Here is a 14,930-nt window from a genome sequence, read left to right as displayed (position 1 = left end):
TGGGCCATTGGGGGGGGGGGGGCAGAGGTGAGTGGGTACTTCCGCGGGAACGTGCGTGTCCAGGTCTGTGGCGCCGGCCCGAGCCCACCCCTAGCAGCTCCTCTCCAGGTCCACAGCCACCGCTGAACAGGAGCCCAGCTACACAGAGCTCGTATTCCCCTCACAGGCTCCCTTCATCACGCCCGGGTCATGGCCGTCCTCCGGTTTCCTCTTGAGCCATGAGCTCCGTTCCCTTCACAGCAGACCCTTTCAGGGCCTCTTCCCACTGCCATGTGGCCCTGTGGGTCAGGCTGCCTGGAGCTCCTCGTTTCTGCCCTGACAAAGCCTTCAGGATGCCAGCATCTCCTCAAAGGCTATGTGTGCAGAGGTCCTTGTGGAGGAGCGAGCTCCCTGTTCCTAGGGGTATGCAAGCAGACGCAGGGATTGAAGCACTGGGTAAGATCAGACTAGATGCCTCCTGGGCCTGAGATAGACTCTGGATTCCAGAAATCAAAGAAAAGGGCCCAAGGAGCTCCCTGGGTGACGAGGGAGGCGCCCAGCCTGCACCACTAGACACCTGCTGTATACACGAGGCAGGCCTGAGTATCATGGCCCTTTACAGCGCGGGAGACGGGGGCTCTGAGAGCTGCGTGCACAGGGGAAGGCCCGGCCTGTGTCCTCCGAGAGCTGGCGGCCTGCAGATAAGGCTGGGGCCGGGCAGGCCCAGGGCACTCAGCTCCGCAGTCGGCCTTGACCGACAGGCCCCAGAGGATCGCATGGCCTGTTCCTCCTGGCGATTCGAGGCCCAGGAGGAGTAAGTGGAGAAATGTCAGCATTAACTAGAGATGCCGAGCTCAGCCCGGGGATATGGGGGGAGACTTGGGTGCTGGGCCCGGGTCCTCTGGTCCCACCCAGGAAGCCCTATCCCATGGCCCCGGGAGCCCCCAGCTCCCTTCAACTCCTCCCCCCTCAGCGGGAGAGAGGGAGCGTGAGCTTGGAGTGGCACAGACCTGTGCCTCCGGGACAAGCCACCCTGCCTCGGCCGCCAAACGAGAGTGACCCTGGCCTGTGTGGTGCTCTCGAGACACCAGCGCGGGGCAGGGCTCCAGAGCACGCCACGTCCGCGGTCCAGCCCGGCCTGCCCCTTCCCCTCCCTCCGCGGGCTCAGGCACTAACAAGTCTGGGGAGACACGTAGCCGTCACTCGTTCCTTGGCCACAGGGCCTTCGCACGGCCGGCCCCGTGGCAGCCCTCGGGGGCGTGCACACTCCCATCCAGAGGCAGACCCTTCATAGGCCCAAGGGGGTTGCGACGTGACCACATTTGCACTTTGCTGATAACCCTCAGATCACTCCACAAAGATGCTCTGTCACCAAGGCCAGCTCATCTAGGCTGGACCTGGTGGCCTGGGGTTCAGAGAGCATGAGCCTCATGGTCTGGCTTTCTGCAAATGCGGTCATGCCCCGGGGGCACCAACCGGGCCCACCCATTGGTCTGACCCCCTGGGGCCAGGCACCTTGTGGCTGACGGTCCTCCCTCGCCCAGTCCCTCAGAGCCTGCTGCTTTGGGCACCCATGCTTGTTCCGACCACAGGGCCTTCGCATTTGCCATTCCAACCGCCTGGAATCCTCCCGTTGGCTCCCTCTGCTCATTTGGGTCTCAGCTCAAATGTCACCTCCTCAGAGGGCCCCCACCACCATGGCTAATAGTGGCTCCCAGCCCCACCAGGTACGTTCACGTCGCTTTTAAATTTTTGGCGTATTTTTCACTCTCTGATCATTTACCTGGACGGCAGCTCCTTGGCACATAGAGGTGTTGGGCCGCTGGGTGGTATGATGATACACTCACCCTGAAGCCGGGCTGGCTCCCCAGAGGAAAGGGACAGAAGAGGGGGTATTGGGGCAGGGGTGAGGCCGGCAGCACAGGAAGCCCAGACATCCGGGCAGGTCCCTTCCCTACCAAGTGTGGATGGCGGTGCCCACCTCAGGTCTGAGAGGCTTCCGAGAGAAGGAGGGCCACACCAGCCCAGCCTGGAGCCCTCAGGGGAATGCCCCATCCCCACCGCCCCAAACTCCCTCCCCTCCACCCCTACCTCCCCGGGCCAGACAGAGAGCTGTATGGGATGCTGGCGTCAGGGTGCCTTTATTGGTGAGTCAGGACGTACTGGGGTCGGCAGGGCGGGGGGCTCGGTGGCCAGACAGCAGCATGTCCAGGGCCCCCAAGGTAGAGGTTTCCAAGGCACTGGAGTGGCCCTCGCCAGGCACGAACACCGAGTGGCGGCCGGGGCCCTTCTCCCCACTGCAGGGCTCGGCACTCGGGGTGGGCCGGAGGCGGCGGGTGCTCAACGCGGTGGCCGCAGGCCCGGTCAGCTCCTCTTGTGCGACGGGGAGGCTTTCTGCTGGTAGATCTGAGCGGTGAAGGGCCTGCGGGCAGGGGGAGAGGCTCTGGTCAGCAGGTCTCGGGGGTGATGCCGCCGCCCCAGGCCGTGCCCCCCTGCGGGAGCGTGGACAGAAGGGGGTGTCTGCGTGGGGCAGGAGGCCCGGGACGTCTCGGCACCGCCTGCCCGGCCCCCCAGGCCCCGCTGGGCCGGCTGTAAGCTTCCTGTGGGCTGCTCGGGTGGTGACGGGCAGCCCAGTCCCGCTCAGCGCTCTGACAGGTGTCTACTCACTCCTCGTACAGGACGGCGACCTTGTAGACAAGAGCCACAACCGCGGTCAGCAGCAGGCCGGTGGGGCTGGCGTGCCTGCGGAGAAGATGCCGTCAGGTCCCGAGCCCGGCCTTGTCCCTCGGATCAGGGACCCCGCCATCCGGGTCCTGACCCGCTGACCGCTCGCTGACCACCTGTCCGCGCTGGCTCAGTCCTCAAAGGGGGGCCCACACTCCCTTTCTCACGTCCCCAGCCCCCTCACGTCCCATGGCGGGGAAGAAATCAGGAAGGAAAGAATCGCCCGAGTGGCCAAGCGGGTCCTTTTCTCACAGGACGATGTTGCAGGGGACCTGCCCTCCACGGACAGTGTCCTTAGGCTGTTTTCTAGAAATGGGTCCAGTGCCCCCCAAAGGCATGTGGAGTATCCAGTGGGCCCTTCGTGGGCTCTCTGCCAGAAGAGCCGGGAGGCATCTGCCATCAGCTGGTCCCACCTTTTCTAGCTCCCTCGGATCCCCGAGGCTCCACGGGGCTGCGCTGCAGCATCTGGATGGCCGGGAGGAGAGAGGGGAACTGGCTCGTGGGGCCGCACAGCGTCCCCGAGCTGGCTGGGAACACGGGCCCCAGGACATGTGTGCACCGTGAAGGGACCCTCTACCCCATCCACGCTCCTTCGTCCAGGACCTCACACTGTCTCTGTCTGTCTGTCCGTCTGGGCACCCCAGCAGGGACAGCAAAGACCGACGCCCATTCTGTGGACTCTGTTAGAACCATCCCCCGGGGCAGCGTGGGCTGCCCGCCGCTCGCCACGGCCGGGTGGACGTGCCAACACCAAACAGAGACCCTTCTGGGGCGGGAATGAAATCTGCCCTCCTGGGGCTTTACTCACTGGGCCTGGTTTGGTTTTCTAGGGTGAGCAGAGCCTCCCCACTCACGAGTCAGGCACCGCAGGAGCTGGGGTGGAGGTGGGCAGCAGGCCGGACTCCCACCCAGGCAGACTGGCCAGCAGGCAGCTCAGGCAGACAGCGCCAGGGGCCAGGGCTCTGCAGCCACAGTGTCGCGAAGACCGACCCCTGGGACAGCCCCCACACCGGGCCCTGGACCGTGAGCCAAGCTGGCACCCCCTCTCCATTCCACCCACATGAAACTTCCCCCCTCGCCCAGTGCTGTCACACTCTTGACCTTGACACCCTAATGACCCCGTGTGGAAAGGATCGTCTCCTCCTGCAGATGGGGAGACCGAGGTCCCGACAGACCCACAAGCCTGGCCCTGAGCCCGACATGGTGGCAGGGCTGGGCCTAGGGAACTGGCTGCACACCCTGGGGACAGGGTGTCCCACTCGGGCTAGGGAGCTGGGAAGGTGAGACCTGGACAGAGCGGGAGGCCCCGGTGCCTCGTGCCCCCAGGAATCCTGCCACCCAGGCCCACCAGGGCTCCTGCATGCCCGGTTGCTCCGGGAAGCCCCATCCGTGGGGCCCCTAGTGGAAGACAGCGTCTTGCAGCCCAGGTAATGGCCCATCTCTAATGAGCTCTCAGACGCTGGGCCACGTCCTGAGCCACAGAGGAGGCCCTCTCTCATCACCGTGTGGCTGATGTCCTCCTGAGGGGGCCTCTGAGAGTCCAGGCCTCCCTAGGGCCCCATGTTCCTGAGAGCCATGGCCTGACAGCCCTGAGGCAGAGGTGACTCCTCACTCCTGGGCACCAGGCAGCCCACTGGGGCACGGAGGGAACCCACATGTGAGCTCTGCCTTTGGCGGCCCCATCTGAGCACAGAGGAGGCACCTGTGTGTCGGGGGGTGGGGAGCCAAGGGTCAGGGAGGGCTTCCTGGAGGAGGAGACACTCAAGTTGGGCTTGGAAAGACCAAATGGGGGTGGAAATGGGAGAGAACAGTGGGTGTGCTGGCAGGGGGTAGGGAAAGGAGGTCAGCAGGAAGAATCAAGAAGCTGCAGGGTGGGCCCTGGGAAGATGCTCTGTGGAGTGGGTGAATTGAGGGGCGTGGAACCTTCCCCCTGGGATCCCACGGCCCAAGTCCAGGCGAGGGGACTGTCTGGTCTGGAGGTGGGACTGGGGCAGGGCGAGAGGTCCCAGCCAGACCCACAGACCCTCTAGCTCCTTGCACTCATAGCCCAGCGCTCGGATCTGGGCTGCCCCGAAAGGTGGGGTTTCAAGAAAATACCACGCTCCTGACATTCCACCATTCGAGATTCACTCCTTTATGTCCCATAACCTTCCTGGTGTCTGGGAGCACCTGTGACGTTCTAGGGATGTGGTTTCGAGTGTTCAATACAAGCAGAACACTTTCTACAAAACACCTGCCTATGGAAGGAGCCCTCACACGGACAGCGGCCAAACGGGAAGGGCTCCGCAGGGCGCATGGTTAGAACGCCAGAGCCCACAGCGCTCCCGATGCCGGCTCCTCGCCCGACGCCTCCGGACAGCGCGAGCCCTGGACGCGCTGGGGGCCTACCCGCCCTCGCATTCAAGTGCACCGTTGGCAGCTTACGGTCTGCAGGCCAGGAATGCTTTTTACATTTTTAAGTGGTTTAAAAAAAAAAGGACTAGAGTATGATGACATGACACATGAAAAGTATATGAAATGCAAATTTCTGTGTCCATAAATGAAGCGTGGCTGGCTCCGGCTGCAGTCACTCCTTCACCCACGGTCTCACNNNGCTGCTTGTGAGCTGCGGCGCCCCGCCTGTGGCCTGGGAGCCTCACCTCTCCGGCCCTTCGAGAGAAAGCTGGCTGACCCCCTGCTCTAGGACGTGGTTTGTTTCCGCGGCCGCGCGAAGGACAGAAGGCTGCCCCCTCGACCGCAGGCGCCAGCCCGCACGGCAGGCCCGATACTCACATGACGGCCCAGCCCAGGTAATTGGCCGTGCTGCCCCAGTACATGGGGTTGTCCAGGACGTTGAATGGAAACGTGGTCACTCTTGCCTCCTTGAGGATCCCGAAGTAATCGCCTGTGGACAAGGTGGGGCAGGACCGGAGGCTCACAGCCTGGCCACACCGTTCCTGGCCACACACCGGGGTGGGCACCACGAGATCTGCCCTCCGGCAGGCTCCAGGCCAGCCGGGGAGCAGCCTTAACCACGTCAAGGGACACCCCGGGGGGTGGGTTCACTCAGGCCATAGGCACACAGACGCCTCAGAGGGCCTTCCCACCCACCATCTGCTCCTCTCCTCTCCTCTGCCTTTGCACATGCTGTTCCTTCTGCTCGGGACACCTTCCCTGCTCTCTGCTCAGCCAGCAGCTTTTTTCCTTTGGCACTTCTCCCTTGGCTCACGTCACCTCCTGAAAGAGACCCTTCTTCCACGACTGAAAGCAGGCCTGTCTGCTCCCCCCTCTTTCCACCCCTAGATCCTCCCTTCTCACCCAACATGTGGCCTGGGTGAGCGCCTCCCACCCCGGGGGGAAACGAGGGGGCCTGTTCTGCTCCTCCACCCCAGACCGCCACCCACACAGGAGGTCAGCCCTGGGATGACGGCCACAACCAGCCCAGAGCAGCTGGTCACAGCGGAGAGCATGACCATCAGACGGCCGACCCCAGACAGCTCCGTCATCCAGGCCTCCCCTCGAGGCCACTCTCAGGGGCACAGAGGCACAGACACCGTGCCTGGCTCAGGCCCACCGGCAGCCCGCATGGCCGTGGGCTCCGTGCGTCCCCCAGCCTCCTCTCCCCACGAGTGCCTCAGAGCTTCATCTGAGACAGAAGTAGGGCAGCCGCAGCTGGGAGGAGTCCTTGTCTGGGGACAAAGGGTGCGTGGGGCACAGGAGCCGCCGGAGGGGCTGCGGAAGGCTTTCTCCCCAGGAGGCAGGAAAGGGGCCATGGGCCCGGAGGTGGATGGCACAGAAACCCGCTTTGGGGCTGACTCACAGGAGGGACACGGCTGCCTGCCCTACATTCAGAGCCCCGTGGCCTTTCTCGGCCACTTCTCCTGGGGGCAGCTGGGCTCTGGTGACTGGGATTTTCCAGCTCCTTCCCACCAGCCACCCACCCTGACTGGCTCCTCTAGGCCATTCTCCCCCCAACGGCCCCTTCCCCGCTCTCTGCCCACACGGGTGGCACGCCTGCATGCTGCTGGGCTATTCACGCCTGGTCTTCAGAGGACCCGAGGCGGACAGGACCGTGCCCCTCCTCCCTCCGTGGCCCCGGGCCCCCACTCTGCGCGACAGACACTGCGATCCACTCCTCCACCCTGCCCCTCCCCCAGGACCCCCCCCACCCCCGTCCAACCTCCTCATTGCTGGGAGGAGATCTTTCCAGGCCTCCTGTGGCCCCCACCTCCGCAGGAGTGAAGCCTCAGGCCGTGCCTGGCCTTCAGGGACACGTGTGATGTGGCCCCCACCTGACCTCTGGACTGGCCCACCTGCCCACCATCCCGCCCTGGAGCTTGCTGTTTGCTCCCGGGGCCTCCTTCCCGCCCGCCCCAGTGCCCCACTCCCACCAGGCAGACCCAGGAGCTCCCAACATCTCTTCCCACCTTCCCGTCTGCTGCCCCTCTCCGAGCACTGGGCACCCTAAAGCTCCGGCCTGAGCATGAGGCGTAACCCGCCTGGGGGCCCCGCTGCTGTAGGTGGGCGACAGGCCCAGCTCAGAACCCGCCCCCCCCACCCCTGCACGCGCTGCTCCCTCATGTCTCCTCTGCCTGTGAACACAGCGCCTTCAGAGCTCCCACCTCCCCGCTCCCCGCTCCCCGCTGCAGCCTGCGGTACCCCTCGCCCCAAGCGACTTCGGACAGAGAGGCCCCCAGGCGGATGGGGAAGGCGCGGGGACTGCCCTGGGTGCCAGAGGAAATTGAGGCCAGGTCTGCGAAGTTTGCTGGGGGCTGAGAGTGGGCAGGACCCAGGAGCCCCTGATCCAGCCCATCAGAGGGGTGGGCACCTCCCACGTGCCACTGGCCTGCTGGGCTCCTTCTGTGGGCCGCCTCCTCCTTTCTGTCCTTGTCCCCAACGCTGCCTTGCTCTTGCAGCCTCCCCCAGCTGCGTTCCTTCTTGGGCTTCCAAGTTGCTAGAAGTTGCTGATGTCATGAGGACCTCCAGCCCAGGCATCCCGGGGCTCCCAGCCCGAAAGCCCCTCAGCCATAGGCAGTGGGGAACGCAGAGCAGGGACAGCGTCCCCGCACCCCCACCCAATGCAGACCCGCACCAGCCCTGGCTTGTGGCCCAAACGCAGCACATGGCAATCCCACCTGGCCTGGCAGCCAACCGGCTGGATGAGACAGGCGAGCCCTGCTTCCCAGGCTAACCACGGACTGGCAGAGGCCTGGAGGGGGGAAGCGCCCGGAGCCTCAGAGCAACGAGGCAGCCGGGTCCCCCAGGGCTCCCCATGAAGATGTCACAGATGGCAGGGCAGGCAGCCACCCAGCCCCTGCTCCCCCCGGACCCAGAGTGCGTGTGCTCAGGGCCCCCCGGCTCCCTCGGGGTCTTACCTAGGAAGGTCCCGGTGAAGCCCAGTGCGAGGAAGCTGGAGATCACAAACGCGCTGCCCACTCCCAGCAGCGCGAGGCCCGTGCGGTAGGCCGTGGGGTTATCCAGACTCTCCATCTTGGGCTGGCTCAGCATGGCCTGCGTGAAGCTGCGTGAAGCGGGTCAGGAGATCACTGCCACGGAGAGGGGCCGCCCTGCCCTTCCCACCCTCTGTCCCCCGGGCGACCCCCAGAACAGCCAGTCCAGGGCTCTCAAACTCAGTGTCTGCTGGGGCCAGGCAGGTGACTGCCAACGAGGGAAGGCAGCTGCAGGTGGGGCGCAGGGGACCTGATCGAGGGGGGCTGCCATGCAGCCCCAGCCCCCTGCTGCCACCAGGGAAGTGACCGCAATGAGTTTTCAGTTTCCGAGAAGCCAAAAATCATGACTTGTATTTAAAATCCCCTAATTATGAGAAACAGGCAAGAACGACAACCGCGTTAGACTCCGCGTGCCCGCGGGCCAGATCCATGCAGGGCCCCCCCGTTTGCAAACTAACTCCTGTCCAGGTAGAACCAGGACATCAGAGAAAAATGTGGCTCCAAAACGGACAGACGCATGGTCCTGGCTGCGCCGTGAGGCCCTGCACTTAGCGTATGCCTCACGTGCTGCCGGCATCCCAGACCCCCGGCAGATGCGGTGCCCCCCGGAAGCCCGGGGCACGCCCACCCCTTCCACGGCCTCCACAGTCCCTGTAGAGGGCTGGCCACATCCCAGGTGGCCCCTCAGAGGCCCCCTATGTCTTCCTCCCACCTCCAAAATGGCCCCAGCAAGCTCCTTTGGGGGCCGAGCCATTGAAGGCCTTGTTAAACGGCAAGTGACCACGCTCGTGGGCTTGGAGGCCCAGGTTCTCCAAGTGGCTACTGCAGAGGGAAGGCCTGCTGCAGGCGGGGCAAAGCGGCTGGGCTCGTGCTAGTACACAGGAGCATGTTCGAGTGCTGCCTCGCCAGCGGGGGGCTGGCACTGGGGGGACACACGCAAAGGAAAGGATGTACGTGAGAGCAAGTGCATGGGTGTACCCCTAACGTGCACTCCCCACCCCCCATGATCTTAACACTCAGAAGAGACATGGAGCTCTCCTGTCTAGCCTGGGACAACTGCTTGCACTCACTCTGTACCAGGTACCTCTTAGCAGGGCAGCTCACTGTCTACCCACCCACCGGCACAGCCATCCGCCTGTCTAGCCTCTAACCATCCGGCCAGCCATCAGTCTATCCTCTATCCATCCATCCTTCCATCCATCCATCCTTCCATCCATCCATCCATCCATCCGTCCACCCATCCACCCACCCATCAGTCTATCCTCTATCCATCCATCCGTCCATCCTTCCATCATCCACCCGTCCATCCTTCCATCATCCACCCGTCCACCCACCCATCTGTCCATCCTCCATCCATCCCTCCATCCGTCCACGTACCCACCCATTGTCCTAACCCCTATGTGTCCATCCTTCCACCCATCGTTCCATCCATCAACCTACCAATCTACTCACCCATCCATCCATGCACCCATGCATCCCTCCATCACCTATCCTGTTTCTATCCATCCATCCGCCACAAAGCACCTCTATTTACAAGGCTCTTTCAAGCAGAACAAGTTCACCACCCTCACTCATCCATTCCACTGGCAAATTCAAATTGTTGTAAAACCATCCTGATATAGAGCTAAAAACCACCTCCCCGCAACGTTCTTCCGCAACTACTTTCAGCTCTGGGAGAACAGAGGCTGCTTCTCCTCCCTCGAGTATCTCCCCGGCATCGGGCACACGCCAGGAGGGAGGGGTTATACCAGATATCCGTCAGCTGGAGCGAAAGCAGCCCCCCCCATCCACGGCCTTACTCCCCGCCTGTGGGCAGAGGCTGGCATGGTGACCCGACCAGCTGCGGCACATATGTCAAGGCACAGCCGGCCACCGGTCATGCTGCCCACACCCCCGGCTCTCCGCCCACCAATGCCCTCCCTCAGCCTTCCTGCTGCCCGGGCTCAGGGCCACCCTGCAGAGCCGGCCTGAGCTGCTGGCACAGGCTCAGGGTCACGCACACCCTGCTGTCGTACGTGCTCACCACACCCCTGCCCCACCCCTCTCTGCCCTCACCTGACCTTCTGGTAAACCACCGGCCCCTGTGAGCCGGGCACACCTTCAACTGCGCAGACCCAGCAGCTAGGCCCCGGAGCAGGGAGCTCCAGCACCCAGCCTCGGCACCCTCCCCCTCTGCTGTCTGCAGGAGGGTGTGGCCCCGGCAAGGCTCGCTGCCCCACCCAGAGCGGGGCTCACCTGCAGGCCCCTGGCTCCTTGGCAACCACTGACCACCCAGCAGAGAATGTCTATGTATCCGCAAAGAGGGGTGGGTGGGGATGGGGCTCAGGCCCCCGTGCTCTTGGAGACTAGGGTACCTGCCCCCTGCCCGGCTCTTGGGCTCTCCCTCCCTCAACATAGCGCTGGTATCCGCTCCTCCCTGCCTGGGCTGACCCCTGGCCCCCAAATCTAGGGAAATGAGGCACGGCGGGGACCCTCTGGCCAGCTCAGCATACCCGTCTGCCTCGAGTGCTCTGGGGGCCCTCAAGGCAGCCCACTGAAGGCTCCTGGCAGAAGAGCCGCATCGATGTTCAGACAGTCTTGGCTGCCCGGAGCCTTGGTTTCTGCCTCTGTATGACAGTGACGGTAACCCCTCGTCTCTCTGTGCAGAGCCGCAGCCGATGGCTGCACCCACTCTGGAAGCTCGAAACGCGTCACGCTCTGCCCATGGGGCTGTGGGCAGTGGGAAGGACAGAGGTGTGAAGGCAGGGTGACACCGTGTGATGAAGCATGGCGTGCCACAGGACGGCCACTCGGGACAGGGAGCCCAGAAGGCCACGGCCAGGCTTACGCTGAGATCTGATGAAGACAGTCCCCAGGAGAAGGGCATGGGCAGGGAGAGCATTCCAGAAAGAGGAACAGCCCCAGCAAAGGCTGGGGACAGAGCCCAGCACAGGGGCTGGGGGTGCAAGCAGCCCGAGGCAGAGACCTCGCCCTGGGGTCGTTTGGCCCCTGCGCTTGGTGAGTGGGAAGTCACTGCCGCAGGGGTGCAGAGTGAGAGAGCGTCAGCGGCGGCAGCAGTGGGGCCAGTGCCCCGGGGCCGGGGCGCCCAGCCCAGCCACACCCCTGACGGGCCCAGATACAGGGTTCCAGAGAACCCGGCCTCAGGGTCACGCTCCGCCAGAATTCACTCGCATCATCCAAGAAGCACGCAAGTCGCTGACCCTGAGTGCGCACAGCACGGCGCAGATGAAAATGGAAAGTTCTGCCTCTGACCTCTGGCGTGCTGGCCGGAAGCAGCTTCCCAGGGGGACGGCCTCGCACTTAGAGCCATCTGGTTGGAAGCAGATGGAGATTCCTAAGAAAGGGCAGATCAGGGGCCAGCGATGAGGAGGAGAAGGCCCTGAAGTGGCCGGGGCGCAGCCCCAGACTGGACCCGGGCCTCCATCCACCTGCGCCTCCCTTTCTATTCCTTCGCCTTTGGGAACAAGGAAGGGAGAGGCCCAAGGGGAAGCACTTTCCCAACTCCTTCAGCACCCACTCCCCACAAAGCACTATGGGGCCGCTGTCTGGGGTCAGCAGAGAGAGCAGGCAAGGCCCCTCCCGGGGGTTCTGTTCAGACACCCACAGGCGTCAGGGTTCCTGGAATGGCAGGGCCCGGCCCCAATCAGGTGATCTGTGGTGTTCTTGCTCCTGCATTAAGCCAGGAAGGCACAGTCCATTCCCCACAGAAAATTAATGGAGGGATGAGTGGCTCTGTGAGCCACGCTCTCCGTAATAGAATGAAGTAACAGGAGGCAATTTCCTTTGGAAAGATTCCGCACTAGGGGTGGGAGAGGAGAGACGCATCCATTTGTCTCGGGTTCTATTTTTAAAACTGGGATTGAGCTTTCGGTCACCAGTGTGACTTGAGGATGTCTGCGCTCTGCTCCCCTGAAATCCGGGAACCCGCGGTGGAGGCGAGGAGAGGGTGTCACAGCCCACTGTGTCCCGGCCACATGCCAGGCAGCCGGCTCGGCCACACGTGGCGCCCACAGCCCTGCGAGAGGCCTGTTCCTGCGTCTGTCTGCGACGGACCGGCAGTGACAAACTTCGCTCCTTTGAGGGCGTCCTCCCCAGCCGTCCAGGCGAATCTGAGTGGCATTTGCTTTACAGTCTACCTCTCGGGCTTAGGTTAGCACACACCTCATGGTTCCATACTACGCAAACTGTCCATGAACATGGGTCTCTGGGGATTGGCTTATTTTTCCCTAGTCTATATTTAAATAGACCTATGTGTCCTAAAACAGAACAAAACAAAAATGTTCACCTATGCAACCCCCTACAAATTCGTCCAACAATGAGAATTTAGGGCTCGGAGGCTGTACGTTGAATGAACGTATCACCTTTTCAAAGTGTTTCCAAAACCCATCACAGTCAAGAGAGGGTCCGTCTTATCTTGCGAATAAGGAAACAGGTGGGGTGGGGGCGGGGCAGGAGAGGAGCCCTGGCTGATAACCAGCCTCTTCGCGGGCGTCAGTGTGGGGAGGTGGGTGGGCAGGGTCCTATGTCTGCCTTCCCAGCTGGAAGTCCTTGGCCCCAACTGCTCTGGAGGGGAAGACCCCCTCTACCTGGGCCCTGACCCCAACATCTGTTGACACACAGGGTTGTGTCTTCTCCACCCCCCACCCCCGCCTACCTGAAATCCCACAGCCAGGCCCCTTTTGCCTCAGAGTAGCCTCTCCCAGGTTGCCTGACCCCCTCTCTGGTCAGGCAGCCAGTTCTCCATCTGCCCCCACCTGTCCTGCCTGCACTGAGGGGCTTCAGGCCTCTGCCTCCAAAGGTCCCAACACAGGCCCCGCCCACAGTTCACGGGCCCAAGCAGGATACACAGAACTCTAGGCTTCGAGGGGTAAAAGGTGCCTGAGGGGACCCCCTCATTCCCACATCAATCAGTTGCCCAATCTCCAGGTTCTAAGTCTGCATGGACCTCTGGCTGCTCCCTGGCTCTGGCCTCGGCCTCCACCTGCCTCCTACGCCAGCCTCCCCCTCCTGGAGCACCTCCAGTGCAGATCCCACCTCTAACTGAGGCCCTTCCCCGAGGCAAACCCCCAACGTCCGCAGGACCTGTGGAGTTAAGGCTGACCCCACCCATGCCTCCTGCCCCCTCCGCCTGGAACTCCCTTCCACCACGGGGCAGGCGGACCTCCACGGGGCTCCGGAGCGCAGGCCCGCAGAATCCCTCCCCCTGGGTGTGGGCTGCACCGCCAACACAGGTGAGGGCATTTCCAGACGTAATTACAGTTCAAGGAAAAAGAGATTTACGCTGGCCAGGGGGATGGAGTGGAGGAACCTTTCCAAGAGGGTCTGGAGGTCAGAGAGAAGTCAGAGGGACTTTCTCCCGCTGGCCTAGAAAAAGCCAAGCCCCACGCTGTGGGGAGGACCACATGCCTTGGAGCACTGAAGGCACTGGCCGCGGAGGGCCTACCGCAACGAGGATCAGAGCCCTCCCACACTCCCCGAGCCTGGGGGAGCCCCCCATTTTCTGGCCGGGCTCTCACTGCCCCTTCTGACAGCCCTCCTTGGCAGCGAACTGTCCCCATCCACCCCATTTGCGGGGCCCTGGCTTCGTGCGTGGCAGACGCGCTGCCCGGCGGTCTCTTGACACCCGTGCTCAGGGCTCTAACAGGCCCGTGATCTGTAAAAAAGTTCTGGAATTAGACAAAAGGGGATGCACAACATTACAAGTGTTCTAACTGTCACTGACCTGTATACTCTGAAATGGCTAAACGGTGAATTTCCCGTTATGTGTATTTTACCACAAAAGAAAAAGAAAACACACCTCCAGGAATCAAATGAAGGCACGTGTGAGAAATATGGGGGGGTGCAGAGGGCTACAGGCAGGATTCTCACAAGCCTCTTCTGGAAGCCCCACGCACCTGCCATCACTCGATGCGGCAGAGGGAAGGACAAGTGGGAAAAGGCGGGGGGGGAGGGAAAGTGCCCGCCGACCAGGAAGGAGAGCAGAGCAAACAGTCCTGCCCGCAATTATGTTCCCTCTCCTGGCAGAAGCTTCCTGGGGTGGCCGGTCCAACCAGGAGAAAAGTCATGGGCCGGAAGGCAGACCCCGGGCCAGGCCAATGGTAATACCGAGGGGCCAGGGAGGAGGAAGAGCCGAGGAACTATGAACTCTAAGAAGCTGGGCATGAGCGGACTTCTTCCCAGCTCTCCCAGGGCACCGGACGCAAGAATGAGCCAGGGAGGTCTTTGCTGGTGTATGCAGGTCTGCAGCTGGGCTGCCAGGGCGCCTGTCCCCTTGGTCTCCTAGGAACCCACAGTGCTGGGCTGGGGGCATGGAGGAAGGAGGCTCCCCCATCAGGGGCCCAGGGCCCTGGGGCCTGGAGCGTTTTGCCTCCTGCTGGCATCCAAGCAGAGTGGTCCCTCCTTTACCCACTTCCTACTGGCTCCCGAGTGGAGCTGGAGGTCTGACCACGTCAGCGCCCCATCCACGTTGCTATAGGACGGTGCCCAGGGCAGGGCCACCGCTGCTCAGCCTGGGATCCCCTGCGTGGCCACACACTCCGTGAGGAGCCAGTCAGTGAGCATGGATGACTGCCTCCTGGGAGAGGACCAGGAGACCGAGAGAGAGCCAGAGTGACCTGCTCCAGGCCCACACATCGGGAGTAGAGCGGAGGCTGCCCAGGGCACCTGCCCCTTCCCCAGGCTGCCGTGACACGCACTCCGTCCCAGGGTCCCGGACGGCACCCGCCAGGTGGGCCTGCATATCCAAAGGCAGGAGTGGGACTTTCCTTTCACGGAGCGCGGGGGGCGGGGGGGGGGGGG

The 14,930-nt window shown here is 63.0% G+C and overlaps 1 protein-coding gene across 1 annotated transcript in view; it reads right to left on the bottom strand.

The window, feature by feature from the left end:
- Nucleotides 1-2,104: 2,104 nt before the first annotated feature.
- The window catches only part of PEMT (phosphatidylethanolamine N-methyltransferase), a 76,291-nt gene continuing 63,465 nt past the window's right edge, over nucleotides 2,105-14,930 (bottom strand). The window contains 5 exon segments of the mRNA XM_040630162.1: nucleotides 2,105-2,364; nucleotides 2,367-2,401; nucleotides 2,647-2,721; nucleotides 5,476-5,587; nucleotides 8,058-8,203. Of these exon segments, the coding sequence (XP_040486096.1) occupies nucleotides 2,132-2,364; nucleotides 2,367-2,401; nucleotides 2,647-2,721; nucleotides 5,476-5,587; nucleotides 8,058-8,203 (601 nt within the window). The 3' untranslated portion in view covers nucleotides 2,105-2,131.

Source organism: Ursus maritimus, unplaced genomic scaffold (assembly GCF_017311325.1).
Source record: "Ursus maritimus isolate PB19 unplaced genomic scaffold, ASM1731132v1 scaffold_14, whole genome shotgun sequence".
Lineage (NCBI taxonomy): Eukaryota > Metazoa > Chordata > Mammalia > Carnivora > Ursidae > Ursus > Ursus maritimus.
Note: the sequence above shows the minus strand (reverse complement) of the source record. Positions and strands in the feature narration are given on the sequence as shown.